This window comes from Dicentrarchus labrax, unplaced genomic scaffold (genome assembly GCF_905237075.1).
Source record: "Dicentrarchus labrax unplaced genomic scaffold, dlabrax2021, whole genome shotgun sequence".
Classification (NCBI taxonomy): Eukaryota; Metazoa; Chordata; class Actinopteri; family Moronidae; genus Dicentrarchus; species Dicentrarchus labrax.
Genome location: NW_026136715.1, coordinates 14,882,222 through 14,907,513, shown reverse-complemented (window position 1 = coordinate 14,907,513; position 25,292 = coordinate 14,882,222). Strand labels below are relative to the sequence as shown.

Here is a 25,292-nt window from a genome sequence, read left to right as displayed (position 1 = left end):
GGTGTCTGTATTCGGCAGCAGCTTTTGTAGAAGTAGTAGTATGACGCAGTATAGCCCAAGGTTAGGAGGTAATTTCTCTATAGCACTACTTAAAGAAAATAAAAATCAACTCACCTCTCAAACTAATAGCTTCCTATTCAACTTCCTTGACGGTTTTGAGAACCGGTCAGCGCAGCGTCCACTTTCTCTGCGCTCTGTTAGGCCTATCCTATACATGGACAATGTATTGAATCCCTTTTTGTATGTCTTTCTTTTAGGGTATTTTAAAGTTTACAAGGTTACATATGCCAATTGCCCCAAGCAGGGCCTGTGAATGGTGCATAGGAAGCACGTGGTGTCATTTAAGTGGGTTTTATGGCCTGGAAGAGCTGACAAACCTTCGATATATACACATCATATATAATCTTAACTGTCCGGAATCGCAGCTGCTGGCTTCCCCTTATCTGAGGAAGAAAGGGCTTTGTGGCAGTGAGGATGCAGTACCTTTCTCCGGACTGTGTAGTCGGGTGGTGCGGAGCTGAGAGCTGCTGCAGTAAGTTGCTTTTTAACTTTGCCTTTACAGGCCTGCGACTGTGCCGTTATTTCACCGTGAAAGAATATAGTTTATATTAGTGTGACTTAAAATGCATGGTTGTTCAAATTATTAACTTCAGAATTAACGGTATTAATTGATAGTGAATGTGCGTTTTATAATTATAAAACAATTACATTTTTTTTTAAATAATCGGGAACCTGTTCGTTTTGAGATGTTTTAGAGGATATTTGGTGTTGTACATTTAGTCCGACAGGAATGGGATTATACGGAAATACCGCTCATGGTTATTGTGTTGTCATTAGGATTTTTTTTTTCGCAGCATCATCTTCATATTTGTACCAGATTTTGATCGTAGGGAATAAAAGCAAAAAGTGGATGTTTTAATGCCTCTCAACAGATTTGAGACACAGTGGCATGCAGTCCGTTTGATTCAACAGTTTGTTTTGCATGTTAGTCCTGTCAGTAAGAGCACAGAAAAAAAATATTTTAAAGGTGACTGTGACGAAAATGAAAAGTCAGCCAGAACTATCAAAAATCATCTGGCGTCCAGCTTCACCATTCAACCCACCTTCTCCCTCTCCCTCTCTCTCTCTCTCTCTCTCTCTCTCTCTCTCTCTCTCTCTCAGACATAGACATAGTCCTAATGACTACCTGTATGTATTGTGAAGTACAATTTTGTGTTTAATTCATAAAGTCTTTTTGCTTGGTTCAGTGGCGCAGATTCGAGAGAATGTGTTAGTGGAACAAATGTGCTAAAAATAAAATGTGACTTTTGTTTTGTGTGATGCAAAAATGTAGTCTTATGGGTTAAAATACTGCACCATAAAAAAGCTATAAAATACAAAACCTCCTGATTAAAATGCTTCATCACACTGTTTCACCTTGACATAAGGTCAGTGTTTGTGCTCATGAGCTACTGTTGTTTTAGGGTCATGTCTGGGCCAAGGGACAGGTTTGATTCAAAGGCACTTCGCAGTGTAATTATTGTATCTTCCAGGCTCAAAGCCTGTGATAAACACACTGTGGATGGGAGCTGGAGGCATGGCTGTTGCATGTATTACAAAATTGTACCTTTCTTGCACAAAGCATATTTGTTTCTCTCCCTCATAGCCCTCCCAGCTTGTCCTCACTGCAGTGGCAGATATTACTGAATTGATCAGTTTGGAGACTGATGAGGCGATGTTATCTTATAAGCTCAATAATTTTCTGTTTTTGTGTAGTGCACATCATTTAATCGCCCATATGTCTTAGAAAGGAGTTCGGTGTAGAAATACTGGTCTTCTCTTAATCAATGTGTGGAATTGCAAATGTCTCATTTTGATATTAGCCTAAGTGTTGTGTCTGTGTTCAGCTGACAGAGCAAAGGTGCAGCAGTGCTGTATGCTGACTGTGATGCAGCATTAACTGCATTAACCCACTTGTATATATGTCACACTGTGTGATGGCATGCAGCCTTTGCTGTATTGTTTGAATTTTAAAAGAAAATCAGAATTACTCTTTCTGGTGTGCAGCATGATCAATTATACACTTCCAATAGGGGGCACTGTGTAACACACTCCTGTGTGGGTAATACAGTGTGTGTCCACGTAAGGGCATGGATTACAGCTCTTTCCTAACATTTTATTTTATTTTATTTTGCCATGTTGTTTAAGCAGTGGTACTGTCTTGTGTTGTACTGTATATTTAATATTACCAGAGGGAGAAAATATATCCTCCTAAAACTCCCAAAATACAATAAAAAACCATCCCCAAATTCAAAAAGATGTTTTCCTCTTTTCCTATAAATTAGAAACGAATTAGATCTGTCATATATATCATCAAAGAGGTTACAGGACCCTTATTATAATCGAAATTATTTTATTTCCTGAGTTTTCAGTATTTGCGTCCTGGGATAAGTGTGAATCAAATATTAATTTAACTTGGGGCAGAGACACTGCAGCTCAAAACAGTCTAATATCACTCCAGTAAAAGTGAAACAGTCTAAACATCCGTTTTGTCTGCCATGTTCTGTGCTGTTGTATTCCTTTCTCTGACCTGTGGAGCTGACACTGTCATCATTCAATCCACAGAGGTCATTTCCGGTTGAGCACAGACTTCCTTTTGTCTGAGCCCAAATAAGAACCATAAAGTCCCATTACATCGTTTTCGAACACAGACAGAATTTATTTACAATGTGAAGACAAAGTCGTAATTTTTTTATTGACTGTTCGCCATAATTCAGCTGCGCTGAAGTCCAGGGATTTCTATTCATAGAACATTTGCCCAAGGAAATACCAAAATGCTTGTAAATTTAGTTTTACTGTCTGAAAATGACCCGTCCTAAATTTCTGTCCTCGGTCCCAGTTCTGCAAGAGCCCGATACATGTCAAAGCTTTTCTAGGGCAGCTTCCCTTCAATTAGGCTGGATAACAGAGGAGATCAGAGGCAAAGGGACAGACTGAAGGATCATTAAGATGAAATAATAACGCAAACGGTTCGTTGCTGTATTGAAAATGAACTTTTAGGGAAATGATTTAGTATGAAATAAATATGTGTGGCTTTTCGATTATTTTGTATCATTTGTTTCTCTTATTTTCCTTTGATTTATTTTTATTTATTACTATTTTTTATTATATGGGAGCAATTTTAAATGGAGCGAAAACGAAACTGCATCCCTTAATTTCAAACGCCTGATGTCTATGACTTTACAAATACTTGCTCAGTTAATTTAGGGAATGGCCAGTGGATAACTTATTGATCTAAGATGTTTTTATTTTTTTATTTTAAATGTAAATATTAATTTAACAATTTGTATACTTTGGGCATTATTTGTCAAGCGTTTTAATTTTCCAGCTTGTTGCAAAAAGTCATTTTTTAACTTAAAGAAGTATTCTTGATCTAATTTTTCGTTTCCCTTTTATTTTTCAGACAGTTCATCGGGTTCAAAATGAGTGGGACCGTGGATTTATCAGTAAGTGTTATCCTTCGCCTATCCACCTGGCTATAGTCAAGAGGAGTGACACTTCATGGAGCTTGTTATTTGGCTGTAGGCAAACAGCTGGCTCCACATCAAGGGTACTGATCACTTATCAAATTTGTTTAAGGGATTCTGGTGTTGATATAAGGACTGCGGTTTAACAATGGGTGGTTTTACTTCCAAATAAATGTAGATTTCAATTTTGCATTTTCAAATATTAAATGCTTGAACAGAGACTACAAATAAGTTCGAGGTAGTGTCTTTCTGCAGACTGCAGTAGCCCAAAAAAAAGTTGCAGTATGAGTCTAATGAACCACAGCATTGCTAGAATGAACTGCAAACCAACCAATGGTTTCGGTGGGGGCATCTAGTATCTAAAACCACCTCTGCTCCCCTGGCTGCTGCTTTTAGAGAGTATTCATATCCAACTAGTCTCCAGTCTGTCTGCACTTCATTAAAACTTTTTATTTTAACTGGACGATCCAGCTTAACGTTATTACACCTGGGGAGAGTAAACGTGTAAAGGCTATTAGGTTAAGGGTTTGATTAAACGCGCATCGTAACCATTTTCATCAGGGAGCGGAATATTGCTCCTCTGTCTGCATCCAGGTCAGGTGCTGTTGGGCCACCAAATTAAAAAACAGCCAGGCATGGACAGAACAACAACCTCACATAGTTTTGCACAGATTTATTCTGTTTACATATGTACATGTGTGAACATGCTTGTACGGCTGTTATTTTGCAGGGAGGGGAAAAAAAGAAAAAAAAGAAAGCTTAACAATTTCTCAAATGAACAAATGAAACATCAAATTAGTCCGCCTGAGGGCCTCATTTTTTGTACTTCTACATTATAACTAGTTATTGAACTAGGTGCACGATCTGAAAGCCATTTGTGGGAAGAAAGAATTCATTGCTGTCTCTCCATCAATAATCCTTGGCAGTGAACTATTGGAACCAGTCAAACGCGAGGGGTGAAACGCGGGTCAGGCTGTCTAACTAATATTAAAATGCGTCCGCCAGAGCGCACGGGGGAGAGAGGGAGTCTGTGGTGTGTGTGCAGCTCTGTCACACTGCTTTGGTGCACAACAAACAGCGTGTATTTAGATGAGCATATGACAAAGCCAAATGAACATGAGTTAGATTTTATTTGTGACTATTTCCTCGTAAGTTCGCCGTGTGTTGGCTCAGGATGCTTTGTTCTTCAATAAAAAAAAATCTATCGAATTGATACACAGAATGCACGCGGAGAAATATGTAGATTAAGATGTTTTTTGACAGTGTTTGAAGTCCCCTGTGCCTCTCCACTGTAATCAATTCCATTGATTCACAATCTGAGCATGTTTGCTGTTTTTAATAACCCCGAAACAGGTCACATGTCTGGTATTGCATTTTTCATCCGAGGCTTTTCTCATTAGCTTCCAGAGTGGCAGGAAGAAAGGTTACCGAGCGGTCAGTATGGTAATAGCAAGCAGAAGAAATGATGGGGAACAATAGAAACTTATTTTTCATCTGTGCTGTCACGCCGTCCCTTTGTATCCGCCGTGTTTGTGACTGAATATTCATATATGAGCTACCTCAAAGGCAGAGGTTGAATGTTAAGAAAAGAGACCCTCTTGTCCTTTGCACACGACGTGATTGTGTGTGTGTGTGTGTGTGTGTGTGTGTGTGTGTGTGTGTGTGTGTGTGAGGCATATTTGGGTAAGCGAATTGGAGAAAAGATGTTAAAGTGGTAGTTTCTGTCATTGTGTAAAATGTATTAAGGGCAGAGCAGATTTAGTTTGTGTTTGTGGCTTCAGCAACCCTGATAAACAGCCTCCGCTTTGGCGCAAGCGTTGTGCAGTATTTCTCCTCTATTGCAGCCTTAATATTTGTTATGACACTGCTCTCAAATGCATGCCAGTCCCATTTCAGCGTAGGGATTTGTTCGAGAGGATCACCTTTGCAGACTCTAACCTAAAACACATTAGTTGTCTATATGTACCCTGTAGAACCGAATTTGTGTGAAGTACAAACAGTCGCAAATACGTCTCTACAGGAATACATGGGCAACTGAAATACTACGCCAGCCAAGGGATGCTTCTGCTTCTGCTCCTGCTTCTGCTCGTCTGCATGTCTCTCTGCCTTGTCCCTGCTTTTGCATACACAAGCATCGGTGATATACACATGCATCCTACATTCAGGCTCTAGCAATGCAATAACATTGTCACAAAATGTATTCATAGTCCAGACAGCCATAGATTGTGTAGATAGGCCACAGAGAGCAAAGCCATGTGTGCAGTGTGCGGCTACTACTGTGTCAGACCCTGTAAAACACGTTAGGAACCAGGGGTCGTTTAAAAGTGACTGATTTACGGCTTTTATTGCTCTATAAAACGCCTCTAACATCCTCGCTAGGGGTAATAGAAATGTCGTGCGCATTCTGTACAAACAGGACAGCCAGAAATACCTTTTTCACGTCGTTTTTTAAACCAATATTATGTAATTATTGCAGTGAAAATAGATACATCCGGTAACTTTCAATTTGGTGCTGTTGTGGATTGACTTGTGTGCTGCTTCTGTTCAGGCTTTATATGTCTTCAAGAGGGAACCCACGACGTTTGTGAAACGTGTTGTTGTTATTGTTATTATTATTATTATTATTAACAACAATAATAATATTATTGGATTTTTTTGTACTTGTAATTTAGGCTGTTGGTGACCCTACACCTATTATAACAATGAAAAAAAAAGAAGAATACAATTATATGGATGTTGTTGAGAGGTTGCTAAGCTATAAGGGAGTCAACCTTTCTCTCTGTCTCTTTGACCCGAGCTGACTCTGCTGGGATAAGAATGGGAAGCACACAGCACATGACAAGTTTATACAGCCAGGCAGGATCAGTTTACAGTGGAGCAGTAGACCTCCAGTAATGTGGCTGATGGTCACTGCTTCAGCCATGATTAGCATGTAACATTTGTAGGCTGTATATCCAAAAGGCAGCAAGACAGCAAGTGTCATTGACATATTATTATTATTATTATTTTCTGTATTATATTTGTATATATATTTAGGATAAGTGGAACTATAGTTGAAAGCAAAATATAGCTTGTAGACTTGTTTGTACACAAATCAGTTGCAATTTATTTCTATACATTGCAATATTCATATTCTTACTCTCAGCATTTTCTTTCATAACATTTGGTTTGTAGCTTGTCCACACACAGATTCAGTTGATGTACATACATGCTTTTATTTAGGCCATAACAAAGCTTTCAAGTAAAAAAAAAGACAAGGACTTTTCAATGTTGTAAAAACAGACAGCCATGAGGAGATGGAAAGAATACAACCAAGATATGTATTTTTGTCAGAAAAAGCCCCAGCAGAATCAAAGGATTTGTATTTGGCCTTATTTTGCAAATCTGCAAGCATGCCATCTCTGAGCAGGACTGCCCTGGATGTGGGAGGGCTCTTTTATCTGATGTGAAGGAGTACAGCTGTTCCTAAACGCTCTTACTCTCTCTGGTCTGCAACAACCAAATGTAACTTAACTTCTCTGTGACACGGTGCAGCTCCTCTGCACTTCATGATTTTTTGAGACCCTCTGGTCTGCGACACCATCGTGATAGTGGTCCCCTTTCTTTTGGATATGTGACATCATAATGGTTGTGTCCCACTGCTGACTGGTCGGTGACATCATGATGATGCTGCTCTGCACAGTTGTCAGGTTTGTGACTCCACAGTGGTGCTGTTTTATATTGGCTGGTCTGTGAAGTCACACTGGTATTATTGAGTTGGATCTCCCGGCTGCTGTTTCACTCCTCTGTGGTCTATGATATCCTCTCTGCTTGTTCTCTACTGTTTTGTTGGTGCTCATAATGATATTTGAATATATGTACTGAGGCTTTTGTTGAATGATTGCTGTATCTTTCAGAAATAGAGCTTATTAATAAAGGTGAAAGGCATGTTTTACATTTTGACTTTTCTCTTTTATATACTTTTAACCATTTTGTACCATAGACCAGGACCCCCATGACTTTTCTTTATTCTTATCATCTTATTTACTTCAAAACTTCCTCCACCTTTGCTTCCAGCTGATTTTTGCTGCTGTGACATTCAAAACTGCTTCAAAAAGTATACTCCTGTCAGACTCCTCACTTCAATCAGACACATTTTTGATGTTATCCTTACCAATTTTAATTAAAAGTTGAAAGCAGAGCTTTTTAATGAATACCCTGGAAGAAAAATGGTATCACTTCAAAATAGACAAATCTCTCATCATTGAATGAAGGCTTTTGTTTGGGCAGCCAGACTCTTCCTGTCCACCTTTCTCCAACATTATAAATTATCAGACCTATTTTCAAACATCAACCACACCTCCAGAGCATCACAACACTCCAGCCCTCGCTGACATTTAGATTCAAAGTAAACCTATTAAATATTAGTGCTGAAATGCATTTAGGAATATCATCAAAATGCAGCTCTAGTTCTTAAGTGTATTAATGAAGTGCAATCTGTTTCACAGCTGAAGTGCTGTTTGTAATGACGGTGCCTTCATTAATTAGCAGATAACCTTTATATAAGGCGTGCAGGCTAACAAAATGATTGGTTTGCTATTGTTGTATCTTATCCTTGGCGAATCACCTATTGTCCCTTTGAATAATTGAGACCAGTGGATTTTGCCTGTTTTATTTTTTCCTTGGTCAGCAACTAGCTACTAGTTTTGTCCCCAAGATCAATTGCCTTGCTAACACAACCAGAGAGAGAGAGAGTGAGAGAGAGGGGAGAGAGATAGAGAGAGAAAGAGAGAGAGAGAGAGAGAGAGAGAGAGATTTGTGCCCACAATGGCGACTGTAGGTATGCTAAATACCTCTGGTTCCTTATCCGGGAACTACCTCTTACGCTGCTATTGGGCCATTGGGTCACGTGGTAAAAGTAACTTTACAGGGCTGCTCGCAAGTAGGAGGGCTTTATGGAGCAGAAAAACGACAAAGCTAGAAAAATTATTTTCCACTCCAGAAATTAATGATCATGAGCTCGTATTTGATGGAGTCTAACTACATTGATCCGAAATTTCCTCCATGCGAGGAATATTCGCAAAATAACTACATCCCAGAGCATAGTCCAGAATATTACAGCCGCGCAAGGGACTCTGGCTACCAGCATCACCATCAGGAGTTATATCCTCCGCGGGCGAGCTACCAAGAGCGCCAGTATAACTGTGCAAGCATCCCTGAACCTGACACGCCAAGGGGACATGGAATACCCCAATCTGCGCACCTGCTGACAGGGAAAGGGCAACCTGCTTCATGTGAAACCCCACAGTTGTCCATGTCCCCCGCCACCCCACCGGCCGCAACCTCCGCCTGCAACCAAGCTACCCCGGAGCATCCAAACAGCACAGCCTCCTCCAAGCAGCCCGTGGTGTACCCATGGATGAAGAAAATTCACGTCAGCACTGGTAGGCAACTTGTGTGTTTATGTTCCCTGCACTCCTCATGCTCCTCTCTCCCTTTCCCTCCCTTTATCAGTCCCTCTGACTCCCATCTCGTTGCCAGCCCCTGCTCCGATAGCAGGGAAGCCTTTGAAATGGCACAATTGAGGCGGATTTACGACTCGGCATTGGTAATTACACCCACCATAAATTTTATAGCCGAGGTATACTCAGGGCAGCCGTATCACCATGTGGCTTCTGCTGTTATGTATTGCGCGATAGAGAGAGGGGGAGAAATGAATAAGAAAAAAAAAATTGAGCTTTGTAATCTTGCATTAATAATTTAGCTCATAGTTGGATGTGAGTGTCCTCTCATTACGCTGAGAAGTTCTTAACTTCCCATTTAAATTTCTCAAACAGCTAAACATTCATATCCAATAAATCTTTCTAGCCATATCTCAGTTGAGGCCATTCTTGTTTACCCCTCCTTTCCTCCCTTCTCTGTCTCCCTTTCTCTCCACTTATCCTTTCTCCAGTGAACTCGGCTTACAATGGGACGGAGCCCAAGCGGTCTAGGACAGCATACACCCGGCAGCAAGTCTTAGAATTGGAGAAGGAATTCCACTATAACCGATATTTAACTCGGCGGAGGCGCATCGAGATCGCCCACACCCTGGTTCTCTCCGAGCGACAGATTAAAATCTGGTTTCAAAACCGCAGGATGAAATGGAAAAAGGATCACAGGCTCCCGAACACCAAAGTGAGATCCTCTTCCTCCTCCTCCGGGTCCAACACAAGCTCAGCAGCCGGCGCTGTTGCCGCTGCTTCGGCCACTAACACTGGGGCCCCCGACGAACTCACCGGAGCACAGCATGGCGAGGATATTACCAGGTTATAAAACCACGAACCAAGATCGGGGGTAGAAAAAGAACTGGTTATTTATAGAACAATTATATATTTTGTTTTCGTAGCTATCTTGTGCGGTTTCCTTTAAGTCCAAAGTTATATAAAATGCATGTTATATAGCATGGATTACTGCGAATACCGATGAATTATTTTTACGTGACACAGGGTTTAATTTATTTGAAGCTCAATTAAAATGATGTTTTTTATTAAAAAATGTTTTGAATGAAGGAAAAAAAAAGTAGAAAAAATATACATTTTATCAAAATGTTATTGTGGGCCATTCTTTTGCCCTGCTGCCCAAGGTGAAATGCACAATCTATTTATTTCAAACAACACTGGAAGGAAATCAATATAATAATAGTTATTTTTGGTATAAAAAAGCTGGAACACACCATTGATCTTGAACTTGTATGTTTTGGATAATAACAATGTGTGAATTACCTCGTGTATTTCAGAAACAGGATTTTGATTTACAATTTAGTTTTGTGGTGTTGATGTTGTGTTTAGACCGTTAAAAAGCAGATTATTGTGAAATGCAATAAACGGAGTGTAGTGTACTTGTGCTAATCATATTGGTCAATAAAACAGTGAGTGTCTACTAGTTTTATATACGTTTGGTCGAACTTCATTTTAGGCAAGATGAGGTCTGCTATTGTTATGGCTATTTGGACAGATCACCTTAAAAGTGTACAGTGTATGAACATTTCATAAGAGGGAAAGAAGAATCACTGTGTTTTCAAACTGTGTTTGTAAGTCCTGCAGCTCATTCTCGCGTCTTTAAATTAGCAATGTGTACAGACAGGGTGAGTGTGTGGTTGTGTGTGTATGTTTGTGTGAGTGAGTGTGTGTGTGTGTGTGTGTTAAAGCCCGACTCATAATGGACTGAAGTTATTTCTAAAATCTGAAAATGAAATAGTTTGCGCTATGCATTATGTGCAACCTCATCAGTCTGAAGGGCATTCAATTAACGCTAAAGACAAGCCACTGAGGCCCTCCACTCCACACTGCACTGCCTCTAGACTGAAGCTCTCTTGCTTCCTTCGTCTTGACTTGAACACAAAGCTGCATGCGATTAATTTAGAGGACATTTGCAATGTGTTAGAGATTATAAATTGTTGTGAAATTATTCTTATTCATTTTGTAACATCAGTAGTTGCCCTGCTTTTTCTATAGTCCACTACGCCATGCGACTGAGTTTTCAAATGTAAAAAAAAACAACAAAAAAAACAAATAAAAAAATTTTAATAAAGAGTGAATTGCAGATAGATTCAATATACTGCGTCATGTGGTGTTCGTTAAATATCCCATGGAGGATGGTGATGGGTAAACTAGCTGACCTTTGTTATCAGGCTCTGCAGCAGTGTCCTGGAGCAAAGAAGCTTTGCTGATATATTTCCTTGTGTGTTCACTTTTAGATTTTTATTTTATTTATTTTTTTTTTGCTTTCCCATGAACACTTTCCCACATTTACCTGCTGTCAGTCTCCCCCAGCAGACAGAGTCGCCTCCAGAGTGTGCAGCAGCTCGCGAGAATACAAAAAAAAAAAAGAAAACTACAATTTCAAAAACAGGCGCTCACTGCAACGTCATCGCCCGCTTTTCATCTGGCAAGAGGACCAACACACTGCAGGACTGTTTACGACTGTAGATCTGCTGGACTGATACAACAATTTGACGAAATATCACTCAAACTGAACTGTCTTAAGATTTTTTTTTTTCCTTCTCACAAAGATGCATTCATTTGTTTTTGTTTTTTGAACAGATCTGTGCAGAAGGATTTCAGTTTAACCATGACTTAAGCCCAAAGACGCGCAAGAATTTGATAGATTATTGAAATTGTGACATGAATAGGCCTTATAAAATGCCTCGCGTAGTGGGGGGCAAAAGAGCACAAAAGGAAGAGGTATTCTCCGTCATCAATCTCTCTACTACACAGCTTTGTGTTATGTTCTGGAAAACAGCTCTGACAACAGCCAGTTTTGCTCCTACCAAATATCATGTACCAGGCCGTATCCTTTACCATTATTCCCCAAATGTGAGAGTTTAAATGGACTTTAAAATAACTCACTTTAACTGGACCTAGGCGGTTAAAAGTCTGCCTTTTGGCTTTGGAAAGGCACTAGAATAGTGGTGAGACGGCGCTGAAAAATGAATCCAGAAGCCTTTATGTTGCTGGACAGATTAGAGAAATTAATGTGCTCGCCACAGTCGCAGCATCCCTCCAATCCCTTTCTAGGCCCTGTCGCCTCCATGTCGCGAGGCTGAAAAGGTACTTTATTGAAGTTTGGGGGCGAAGTGAGAGAAGGCCGAGTTCACCTCGAGGACACATTTTCTGTCCCATTAGGCTCATTTCAGTCTGGATGGCCGACCTCTCCAACCCTGTGACCTGACTCACTCTCTATACGTGTACCTTCTGTGTGCGCCCTCACTGGTCCCCCTTGGCCTCGGCTTTCTTTGTGGATTTTTCTACGTTGTGCCTATAGAGAGGCCTGCGGCGGGGCATCACTGAATATGTTGCTCCCCTTTTGTTAATCAGAGTGATCGAGGACAAGTCTCGGACAGTCCTCTTCTCTGCATCCAACAGGACCTGCAGAACTTCCAAACATGCGCCTTCTTTGGAGCATCTGAAATCGTTTCCCAAACCGAGCTGGCAACAATTTGTGGTAACTTGTGGAGAAAATGCAGTGACAACATAGAGTATGAAAGATATTTATCTTATTCTCTGTGTTTAAGCTTTTCCGAGCCTGTATGTGAGAGAAAATAAGAATATTGTAGCTACATTTATTGAGCAGGCTTTTTTTTTTTTTTCTCTTGAATTGATGAGATTATAAATGAACTAAAATTAGCATCGAGGTTTAAAAATGTGAACATTTCCAGGGATTAATTATATTCCCAAAAGTGTCCAAAAAACAGGAGGCAGTAAAAATAGTTGGTGCGGTCACATGACTGGCCTCAGGTCAGCACTTCCGTTCAAAAGTGAGCTGCCAATTATAGCTAGGTGTTTGTGACAGTACTGGGACAGTTGGTCATTGTGATTAGACCTTTAACGTCTGTAGACACACAAACCTTGCAAACTTTCTGCAACTCTTCTCTAAAACTTTTTTAGAAAAACTTTTTAATCCCAATGCAAATTTTCCTGATATGAGACAGAATGTAACCTATATACTCCTGACAAATTATTCTCCAGAAATCATAATGATTATAACAAAAACACACTAAATGAGAGCTGTTTTCTGAGATTTGTTGCATAGATATATGTCTGAACTGATTCATTTCTGATACATTTCTTAGTTTTCTGCTTATTTGGGATATCTCAGTGTCGTGGTTGCAAGCAGCTTTGAAGTTATATTATAATATTCTCACTTGAGAACCACGTTTGGTCTCTCGTGTGCGTTACCAGGACCAAATATTCAGCGCTGATGGAAAAATATTCGACAGCATGCCTTCCAAGATAAACAGCTGCCAGTGAAAACCAAACAGCTAATCTCGGTGATGTGTGAGCGATCATTCAGCCTCCTGTCCTACGGGCTACAGGTGTAGCTCAAGTTACACTCTGAACAATGGCTGGATGTTCGCTTTTTGTTTGAGCTCTTGTAATTGAAGATTTGTGTAAAGTAGAGTACACGAGGCATAATTTGCAGATATTTTCTTTTTTTGACTTTTTGTTGATTTAGCTTCACCAAAGATTTAATTAATACGCCCATATAAGGCCTTGTTAGATTTATTATGAGAATAAACAGAATGTGTGATTTGAAACAATTATTTAAACAGAGAGCTCATGTCGTTTGTCAGTCATAAATCAGTCTGGTCTTTTTTGTTATTTAACTTTGGGGTTAATGCGCACAGACTTCTACTCCACACAACGGAAATTTTTGTACTTAATATTTACACAGATATTTATCATCATAATATTTAAGTATAAAAAGCGCTCGTCGCGTACTTTACATGTTTACTTCTCACATCATCTAAGCAAGCAAATAATTCCTTAAAACTATTAACTTCAAAGTTAAGTTGAGTGGTCTTACCTGTCAGAAGATCAACATAAATTAAATAAGAGAACATATCCGTGACTAATAACTTCATATGTTGCCTTGTTTTATGAATGAGAGCCATTTTTAAAGTTTCAAATACATTTTTGATTTCAATTCTCATCCTTAAGCAGCCCTTTGCTCCCAGCTGAAGCTGTAGAATAACTTTGAGCGGCTGTTAGTTATTCTTAACCTCAGCACCTTGCAGGAATAAGGTGTATTTTATGTGTTTGAAGTTCAGTGTTTAAATTCCTCAACACTTACTCAGCCCCTAACTGGTTTCTTTTTCTGACTTGAGACTGTTGAATCACACGCATGATTTTCAGCTCACATTGCACCGCTGCAGGCTGCCTGTGATTTATGAGCACCTCAGGCGAGGAGTCTCTCTCCCTCTCTCTCTCTCTTGCAAGATATAAAAACTTTACACAAACAGCCATCGAAATATTTGAACAAGCGCAAACTGGAAACAAAAATGACCAGCTGTTCTGGCGGTGGCGTGGTTTATTACCTGCTTTTTTGTGTCTTCACCGGGTTAAGTACTAACATTATTTATTTTTTTTTCACTCGTCTCAGGTGAGTGTCTTCTTCGACCACTTTGGTTTGCAAAGAAAGGTCCGGGGCCGGTGTATTGTTATGGTGTAGTGTGTTTAAACGGCAGCCATGGCAGTTGTATAAAGGCTGAAAGTTGAAACTGGGGTCACGCTGCTATTTTCCAGGGACAGAGAGGCTCTCTCGCATTGACCAGCAGTGGGTGTGTCATAAATCCGTAAATCTCTCTCCCATCCGTTCACTCTAGGGAGCAGATGCACCATGTCTTTTCTTTCTTTCTTTTTTTTTTTCTCTTTTTGTGTGTCTCTCTCTCTCTCTCTCTCTCTCTCTCTCTCTCTCTCTCTCTCTCTCTCTGTGTGTGTGTGTGATAGAGGGAGAGTTAAATGATTTTACATAAAACTAGATTTTAAAACTCCATCAGACATGTTAAAGTGATTTACTGACAGTGCTGGCAAACATTTCAAACAGGGGACGACAAAGCAGCTTGGATCAACAGTCTGATAGACTTCAGCATCACATCACATTGGAGATGATGGCCTGGGTAAACTTGCCAGTAATACTTTATGTCATCATAACGCCTCGCTGGGAAATTTTTCATTAGCCTATTTGCTGCATCGTTGAGGACCTTAGAAATTACAGTCATTTCCCCTCAGTTCAAGGTGTCACTGGGGGCCCAGACAGTCGCTAGATTGAGTTATGATTATGTTATTCACTTTTCATTAGCAAAAGTGATCTGAATATGGGATCCTGAGACTATAGATCCACAATTATGTATAGGTTAAGTGAAAACGCGCTTTTTTATTGGATTTGTTCCCTGAAAATGATTCTCGGGTGTATTTGTGTGGCCACCAGTTGCATTTCCACTGCAATAGTCTCATAGTCTGAGCCCTCTGAGGACAGCTGCTGCAGCATTAGGAGATCCATTTTTACACGTCAGCCACATATTGATGCACAAGATGGAACAGATAATTAAATGTTAAATGTAACATACATAATCTAAACAAAAGGGTCACAATTTTAAAACACAGGGTTGAGACCTTCTATCATCCCCAGATTGATTGACTGGTCAACTGATGAAATGATGCTATAAAAGTAACATATTCATGTTTTCCTATTATGTTAAGGTTTCTATTTTTTTGTAATAAACGGCCTATATTTTCAACTATTATCAGTTGACAAATAAACAATATTAGGTCCTTTATAGTCAATATGCATACAAGATGTCAACACTTATTGCACATCAGATTTCAGAGGAAAAATATTTTATAAAATGTTTTTGCTGCAGCATTATTTTATTTTAAGAGTAGCCTATAGACATCTGAAAAACACATTTCTCCTGAATAAAAACACAAAACCAAGTTATTCCCAAAAAGTACATTTAGTCAGTGGCTCAGAGCTGCAGGATTTATCTTTGTCTGCACTCTCCACAGACAGGCCAGGATTTACAGTGGTTTGTACTATAAGCAGGCCCAAATTAATACTCTATGTTAATGCACATGCTTATGCAAAAGTCGGGACTTGTTTGGGAAATTGACAATGTGTGTCTTTTCCTCACTTATGAAGTGCAGTCTGCAAACTCTAGTCCTTTCATTTCACTCTGCATTGTTTACAGCAATATAGGGCACCGGGCCCATAAATCTTCTCCTTGCTCTGCCAAGACAGCGCCATTTGTATGCACCGTTTTAACCGACAGCATCCTCTGCCCATTAACGTCTTCTCCCCAGCTCTCTCTCTCAGTCTCCTCTTATCTGCCCAGCTCTGTCCCCTGGAAATACATTAACTGATCCGTGCATTCGTTGAGCTCTGAAAACCAATTATGTTTTTTTTTTGTGTGTGTATGTGTAAAGGAATATATAATTTATGGAAAAAGAAGATACAAATATAAGAATTGTGGTACATTCTGCAGATTTCCCCGCTGCGTGTGCTCGGCTGCAGATATTTCCCGTTCTCCGGTACCGTTTTCTCTGTAAGTTATTGGTATGAAAAATAAAAGTTTATCGACGATTTCCTTGGTTGTTTGTGTCAGCAGGCGAGAGAGCGCAGAAGGTAAGGAGGAATTGTAAAAGGGTTGACACCCAGAGCGACCGGCGCGCTTTTGTGTGAGAGAGAAAAATGATTTATTGCCACTGAGGCGGTTCAAACAGAGTTCACGGAGAATTGTGGTGGAGGCGCGGAGGAGCTAAATTATGGTCTTGCTGAGCTAGTATATCATAGATTCTATCTCCAATTCAGAGAGTGTGTTCAAGGGTGTGAGGCAAGGAAAACAAAACGAATTTAATTACTTTCCCCCATTTCAGTCAGTGCTGATGGATACTGCCTAATTCTCCAGTTAATAATAATAATAATAATAATAATAATAATAATAATAATAATAGTTCGATTTTTAAATAAAAGCAGATACAAGGAGATAAAGTCGATTTTGTATTATTCATTTTGCTCTGTTGGCCTATACTCAGACTATACTGAGATTAACTGCCATTTTAATGGACAGACTGAAAGGATTAAACCTGGTCACAGTCAGCATTACTTCCGAATTAAAATCAGATCTCTTAGCTAAACGTTTAGCATTTTTACAGTTTCAAATTGAACTATGATCAATAATAACATAATTAATTGTCATTTTGATGCTGATTACCAATAGTGTATGGAGGCGATAGTAGTTGTACTGTGTCCTTGATCTGAACTCAACTGAATTCACAAGTAAAATATTTCATTTGTTTAAAATAAAAAATCCAAGGACGTGACTCCACTCTGGAGGTTCAGGTGAAGCCTCAGTGATGGTGGCAGCAGGGGTGAGGCGGAAAAGGGGGAAGGCTCCTCTTCTTCCAAGCTATGCAACCCTGAGTGCATAATCCATCACCGCTGAGAGACATCTAAAGAGGGTTTTCTCGACAGCTTTGTTGTAGTGAAACACCAGAAAGAACTTATATCTAAAGCCTGGTTCAACTAAGATTGATACTGGCACAGAATATGCTAATATCATAGCCTGCAAAAACCCTCTCGTTTGGGAAGATGCTTTTGGGTGCACTATTTTAAAATTGTGTGATAGCTTCATTATTCTAGTTATTTATCCACTTTGCATACATTTGTGCATTGTTGAAATTAAGCAATCGTGTTTTATGAGATTTTTTTTCAAAGTGTAACTCAGTTAGGCCACACTTGATGGAGCGTTTAGCTTTTAAAATAATTTCCCCCAAAAATATTTATTATGGGGGTTTTAAATGAAGTTGCAAAATTCATATATTTATTTAAGTGCTTTGCACCTTCATGGTAATTTTTCTACCTTCTTAATGTCTTGTGTGCTCTTCATTGTAACTGCAAACTGGCGCATATAAATAAGGGCTCTGCTGAACATCTCCTTCTACTCTTTGTCCATGCAGCCGTGCAGCAAGCGGGATGTTTACCATCAAAAGTCACCACAGTGTTTGACTGTTGCCTCACAGAGCCACAGACAGGAACACTTGATACTGTACAGTGATGCCTGATTAATGCAAATGCGTTGAATCATCCTATAGAAAAAAATCTCTAATGATTGCCTCCTTTGTCTTTGTGTGGCAATGACTGTCAAGCCTTTGTTTGACCACTCCCAGTGAATCCTATTAAGCCAAAGCTACACTTCCACTCCGACAGTTATAAGCATATGCTGTTATTTAAAGGAAAGCCCGCCGATTTATGATGGGCAGTTAAATTAGTTGCAAACTAAGTTATCCAGTATAATCGGAATAATTTCTTTTACAGGCAGAAAGCAGCCTTATTGCATGATGTCCATAGATAGAGCCGCTAATAGCATGGAAATGTGGGAATAAATAATATTTATCATTATGTTTAATTGGGAAAAAATACCCAGGAACACAATTTATTTTCAAGCATTTTACGCAGAAAAAAAGGCTTCAGCAAAAATAATGAGTTGTGGTCGCTAACCCGTTATTATCCAGCTATTATCCAGTATATTATTCCAGCTCATAGACATAGCCTACTGTAGCAGGAACTCCTCGCGTTGTGTCTGATTAAAAAAAAACCTACCACAAAAAGTTCAGGATGTGCAGCTGCAAGCGACGGCTCCTTCTAACAAACGCGTCCTGTCAAAAGATTTTACAATATTACAAGAACTGAACCCTTCAGTTTCTAATGAGACGTTCCTCCTCACCACACATTGTAATCTCTCTCTGTCTCCCCCCTCCTCTGCCATTTTTTCCCCCTCACCGTATAAACACATCTCCCCTCTTTCTCTCACACTGGTTACACAGTTGTTGGCGTCTACTCATATTCCGTTATATGTTTTTTTTCATCCCTAGGTAAAGAAACGCAGGCTGCTCATAGAAATGTTGTCTGAAGAAATATCGCAGGAGCTTCTTCGGGCACCCCAAGTTGCCAGCGGATTACTTTGCAACTCCAGAGCTCTGTCATTGGAGGACCACCACACGTGACTACGGCACCCTTCTGGTAAATATTATTCAAATGCTCCACATGGTTACTCCAAGTGCTCTTCCCTGCATGCCTTTATACTTTCAGGTTAATTGTGATCGGATATTAGACAGACAGAAGTCATAGTCTTTAGTACTGTTGAGGGATTCCTGGTTTTATTTGAGACAGTTTGATGAGCTGGGTCCATGGACCCCCAACAGTCTGCCCTTCCATTGCAGCTGCATGACAACAGTTTTGCTGTGAGCTCTGGACAAGTGCCAAAACTAAGCGGGTACAATGAAGGAGGAGGAGGTGGAGAAGGCCAAGAAGCAGAAGTTGATCAGCAACACATGACCTCCTTTGCTCCTGTCAGTTCCAGGTTGAACCCAGGTGAACAGTTTCAGTGCCCACTGGAACCTCTGGTTCACTGCCATGCCAAGGGCAAGCTGGACATCAAGAGCAGGAGCTGCAATCTACTCACCATCTGCCGCTCAGGAGTAATGTTTCCCTGGATGAATCTACGGACAACTGACTCTGAACAATCTGGTAACTCCGGTTTTGTTTATTATCTTTTACGTTTTAAAGCCATTACAGAGTGTGCAAAAATACTGTTGACGCAGTCTTCATTAAGTGGTCTAACGGGGTGAATCCATACATCCAAATTAATGAGCATCTCCCTCATTTGTGCATTGAATGTTTGACTATAACATTGATATCAGTTAGGCATTTCGTTGCATGAAGACACTGAATGTATATGCTGCAGCGAGTCATCCCCAGAGTCAAATTTACAAATTTACAAACAGAACAAGCAAAAGTCTCACTTGTCAAATGTGTCACCTGCATCGTTTATCATGAACAAAAGTCCATTCATCAGATGTGAAGGCTCTTTCTTCTCTAGTTAGGTTAGTCTATGAATGAGTGTTAATGTTGCAGCACAGTTAAACAAATGTCAGTGTCTTGTTTTTCCAGTCCTGCAGGCAATGTCATATTCAAAACACAAAAGCTGCAGTGAGAAGACCGCACAAAAACTTCTTGTATGCTGCTCTTTTGCCACTGAGGATATAAATATAATAACTTTATCATCTTGTTTCCTATCTTAATCATTAAATAAATACAGTCAGTCAGTTGATTATAACATCAGTCCTAATAGGTAAGTGTGTAGGTTTATTTTGTGTGTAAAATCACATTGTGTGAGGTTAATAACATTCTGAAGTAAATATAATATAATTATTTAAATTCTAATAATGCTTGTTATTTTTCACAGGAAGAGATAACCAGTATTGACATAAACAAACTAGCAATAAGAAGGAAGCTACAGGCTCCCATTACTGTTAAGTGCAGTTATCCCTCTAAGGTCGCTGTAGGCCTTATTAAGTATCCATTAACCCCTGCATGTTATATTGTTATCAACAGGGCCCTTGTATCGCTCATATACACGTCAAATAGAATCTCTAATGGTGGTTATTTTCAGTGGTGGTCCCAAGGTACCTTTTAAGTGACTGAGATGGGGATTTGACAGGTCTGCTTCCGTGTGTAGCTGTGATTAATGTGGCCTGTCAGGCAGCCATAGTGGCGTCAGATGTTTCCCCCAGACTGTTTCTTCGGGAGGTAACTTTCCCTGAACACATGACACAGTAGACAGCCAGTCTTGTATAGTGTCTCAAGCATGACTGAATACACGGGAAGAGCTGAGGGCCCTACTTTGTCCCAGGTTGACTGCCAGAGGATTAACATGGGCCTTACTGGCACTTGAAGTCCTTTTGTGGAGGTTATACATTTCAGGATAAACTTGTTAGATATGTGGCAATTGCTTTTAACAACCTTCTTTATGTGCTTCCTCCTGCATCAGTCAGCAGTGGTGTGGCAGCAGGTCTCTCAGGCAAAGGAAGACTCCGTGTCAGGAGGGAGAGAACGGCCTTCACCAACAGCCAGCTGCTGGAGCTGGAGAAGGAGTTCCACTTCAGCCCTTACCTGTGTCGTCCCCGAAGGCTGGAGATGGCTGCCGGGCTGAAGCTCACCGATCGGCAGGTCAAGATCTGGTTTCAGAACCGCAGGATGAGGCACAAAAAAGAGCAAAAGTACGGAAAGTTGGCTGGTTCGTCCAGGTGGTCTCCCTGCAATCCCTCCCCAAGCTCGAGCTCATGTGAGGACCTTCTGAGGTTTCCAGGGGCATGTGTTGTCAGAGCTTCCTCTTCCTCAGAGATGCACTTCATGGATTATGCCCCTATGTCTGTCTTTGGCTCTCACAGTGACGCCAGCAGTGGTCAGTATATTCACCCTGCAGACCTGCCCCATCTGAGCTGCGTACTTCCATCTGTTGCAAATGGCCCACTGCCCTCCTGTACGGGCATAGATAGTCATCACCATGCTGGCATTTCAAACTGGCCCTAGGGCCCCATAATGGCCATCCCTCCTGTGCTCATCAAAATCTCAATGATACATCCACTTTCACTTTCTTATGAAAGACTGGAGGATGTCTGATTAGCATTCCTGCGTTGAAATCCCCTGAACACACCCTGTTCACCACTCATGAAACATTTTAATTATGTGAACATATCTTAATTAAAGGAGAGCTACAGTGATATCATTTATGTTTCTCAGGCACGGTGACTGAAGACTACAAGTCTCTAAACTTGCTGCTCATTGTACTTACAAAGCATGCACATTGACATTTGAGCAATTAATAATTACACGTTGTTTTGCTGTAATTTTGTGTCTGTTACATTTGTATTGTTGTTGCATGTTTACTGCATGTGGGAATCATACCATGAGTGAATTTTCTATTTCCCTCTGTTGTCATATAATAGCTAAGTGGTTGTCATATTTTCTAAGGCCTCTTTTTCATTGTGTACTTTAAATAGAAGGTCATTTGTGTAAAATGTTTTAACTATGAAATGGGCAGAATAATGTTCATATTGAATGATGTTATATTTTTGTTAAAGCCATTAAAGGATACAGTGAGTCTTTGATACTGTTCTTGATTAATTGAGATGTCATATACTATACATGCTTAATAAATGCATTTGGGAAAACTGTAACTCTTGTGCCATGTTTACCCTATTCATCGCTGATTAGAACTAAATTTTTTCCTGTGGTATTTCATGATTAAGGGTTCCTGGATCAGATCCCAAATGGGAAAAAATGAGAAAGATTCTGTAATCAAATTAAGGCATGCTTTAGAATCATTGTAAACTCTACAGTATTGTGCATTCAAGTTGCACAATCTTGCCACATGAGCCTTTCCCTCGCTCCTGCCTCCGAGTTCCCCACCATTAATCACTGAGACAAGGCAGTCTTTCCAGCACTCCAACCACAAGCTCTGAACCCACTGGGCACCATGACAAGATCTCTTGCCTCCTCCTTCCCAACCCTTGCCTTTTCAATAGCCAAATTGTAGTGCTGCAAGTTGGGGCTCGCCTACGTCTCAGGGGGCATGTTAGCTGTGTAGTTTAGAAGCCCTTCCAGCAGCCCATAGGCCACAACAGACCAATGAGGTTCAATCACTAATGACAACATATTATCTTAAAAAACAATGAGGACACTTTGTTTTTTAACAGCATCCCCTGTGCCATTGTGACATGTGGATTCTCTAATGTAATTGACGTCATGGAAACATTATTTTCCTCTTGCTATTTTTGATTTCAAAATTTAAATTGCGCACACGGGGGCATTATGCGTTGATTTGACAGAAGTGGGTCGCAGTTTCTCTTGGGTCTCAACAAAGATAGACAACAACTTTCATGATGAAGGAGTGAACCTCCTCATACACTTGATAGCTGCAGTATCAATATTCCTAACAAAACTGCACACAATTTCTGGACATGCTGACAGTTTTATATCAGCGGCCTTACTGTAAATGAGCTGTCACAGAGGACTACTGACAGCTATGAAATGGGGGAAGTAATGAGGAAGCTGATCCCCTAGTGGTCCTGGATAGAATTACTTCCTTCTCCTAATTTATTAGCTAATCAGTCCGGGGATCAGCTGTCATTTGGTAAATATTTGACACCATTTTCAGCAGGCCTTAGTAGGTGTCAGGGGAGCTGTATAGCAGCTATAACTCCGGAAATTTTTGAATAAAATAAAAAGGTCTACACCACATCTGTATCAAAGAGGTGGTGACAGCTGGGTAATTTAAGAGAAAAGTAATAAAAGCAAGACAGAGAGAAAGAGATGAAGCAGGAAAAAGTTCTCTCCTTCAAATATGTTCGCCTGCAAAGAGACAGAAAGAGGGGGGATTGCAAAGAAGAAGAAGCAGACAGTGTTGGATTCCTGAGATTCTTGCATATGCCGGGTGATTTATGGTGTTAATGGTGCTGAGCCTCAATAGGACCTTTACCTCTGGTTCCTCACCACATTCTCCCTCCAGACGCTAAAAGCCAGGAGGATCCACACACTGGAGTGCAGTAATTCTGTAGATGGGGTCAAGGGGGATCCCCAAGGGTCATAGAAAGCCCCCCCCCAAGGGCCCCACTGCAAGGGAGAACATTTCAACATTAAGTTAGCCAGTTGTTCTCACTCCTAGTTAGAAACTAAAGTCATTATTTCCTTTTTGCTCACTTGACCCCCCTCATGATGACATCTGTTTTCAGAGGGAAGATCTGCAAAGCCAAAAATCCTCGATGTTTTTTTAAATTCTGGGCTTTGATCAGACTGGAGCGATGCATTAAGTGGATCTTTGAAGTGATAAATGATGCCAGCCGTGATGCCATGAAACCAGCTTTGGTTACGGTCCATCATTAATTTGAACATTTTTGCGTTATGTCCTTTACAGTGACTGATGTACCACTGTCCCATTTGCAGCTGTTGTGAAACTGATTTTGGGGTTAGATTTGAAAAATGCTCTATGCATCAAGACTTTCCTTAAGCTGCCATGAAAACAAAACTGCTGTGTCCTTAACAAAGACATGCTGCTCTAAGTGTCTTACAAGGCATTTGCCTCTGCACTTGACAAACGTAAAGCCTGACGCTCATCATATTACCATCACAGTAAGCTGCTGGTGTCTGCTGGAGTCTTATGTTCTGATGTGGTAATTCTGTTCATTATATGGGGATCACCATCAGAGGAAATAAATAATAATAATAATAAATGTCTATGTGACAGCCCCAGCTATTATTGGCGAGTGCCTGTTTATTGTGTGCCTGGTTGGTAGGTGAACTAAAACAAAAACTCCTAAGCCCCCAAAATAATCTACACACCATTGAGGACCCCTCTCTCTCACTAACTATACAATACTTTCAGGTTTGTTTAGCTTTTGTCTTCGTCAGCTGTTTTTGTTTGTACATCTTACACCACAATCTATGCATGTACTTATTTACACCACTAACTGATGACAGTTACTGACACACTTCACAAAATTGTATAAACTGGGATAAACACACTCCAAAAGAACAAAAAACTCTTTCAATACTGTGGCCTTGGTTTGACATCTATTTATTTACTATTTATTCATTCATTAAAGGACCAGTGTGTATCGGATTCAGTGGCATCTATAGCAGTAATATTACAGACTGCAACCATTTAAATATAGCTCACCTTCCAAGCCTGTAGGAGAAACTACAGTGGCTGCAAACAACACGAAAGGCCCTGTCTACAGCCAGTACGTGCATTAATCAAATTATAGATTATAAACCAATTTACATTGTTCTGCAATGGGTCATTTTGCATGATAATTCCACTTCCATCACTGTGTTTACTGTATCTTGTAGTCACTGTTGAGATTCAATTTGGGTTGATTCAGTCATGAAGCTGTGTTGACATAACATACTTGCAAAATTATGTTTATGTACAATACATACATAGGCATAAATATAAAATATACAGTACAAATACCACAAAACCACACTCAAGTCACACAACTCTTTTCCAGAGCATCATCGTTTATACACGTTTTGGCTAAAAACGTTGAATCTCTATTTTTAATACAAAGCAGCAAATGTATCAAAAGTTGGAAATTCAACTCTTTCAACCATGGAATATGTTTGCTAAAGACTATTTTGAAAGGTTGGTAAAACATTGTTTTGTAATAGTATGTATTGTGGTGTAGTATGTAATAGTAGTATTTTATAATATCTTGTAAATGACCATATCCGGTTTGTCTTGGATACTTGGTGATATTATGGTGATTCATAGGTCACATAGCTGATCAATAGACTGTATATAAGAAAACCATAAAAAAAACAGCTCAGACACCGCTCTGTCAAAGACCATTTTGGTGAATAAAGCACTGGAAAAGGGTGCCACGATTACAGGCTGGATTTAGTGAAATATTCATGGTAAGAGGATGGCATGGAGACTTAAACAGAAAAAAATTGGAAAAGCTCCCAAATTAACTAAAAAACATTAGGTTACATTATTGCAGCACATTAGTAAAGCATTGAATAGAAACTGGGGTGAACGTAGTATTAAAGATTGTTGGGACTTGTTTTCAGTTTTTCTTTAAAACCATTGAGTTTGAGATTTGGATGTTTTATGTGATGGAAGTAATAGAAGTAAAACCTTCC

The 25,292-nt window shown here is 40.0% G+C and overlaps 3 protein-coding genes across 3 annotated transcripts in view; all 3 read left to right on the top strand.

The window, feature by feature from the left end:
- Positions 1–19,284, top strand: part of LOC127377700 (homeobox protein Hox-C10a-like) — a 56,544-nt gene extending 37,260 nt beyond the window's left edge. Inside the window, exons 4-6 of the mRNA XM_051425810.1 lie at positions 3,443–3,485; positions 18,680–18,827; positions 19,162–19,284. The gene's annotated coding sequence lies outside the window, so the exon portion shown is untranslated. The remainder of the gene's footprint in view (positions 1–3,442; positions 3,486–18,679; positions 18,828–19,161) is intronic.
- hoxc4a (homeobox C4a) lies at positions 5,190–10,415 on the top strand. The gene is made up of 2 exons (XM_051425815.1): positions 5,190–8,929; positions 9,439–10,415. The coding sequence occupies exons 1-2, from the start codon at positions 8,494–8,496 to the stop codon at positions 9,798–9,800; spliced, it is 798 nt and encodes a 265-aa protein (XP_051281775.1). The 5' UTR covers positions 5,190–8,493; the 3' UTR covers positions 9,801–10,415.
- LOC127377703 (homeobox protein HOX3-like) lies at positions 18,844–21,826 on the top strand. The gene is made up of 2 exons (XM_051425813.1): positions 18,844–19,334; positions 20,638–21,826. The coding sequence occupies exons 1-2, from the start codon at positions 18,995–18,997 to the stop codon at positions 21,177–21,179; spliced, it is 882 nt and encodes a 293-aa protein (XP_051281773.1). The 5' UTR covers positions 18,844–18,994; the 3' UTR covers positions 21,180–21,826.
- Positions 21,827–25,292: the final 3,466 nt, after the last annotated feature.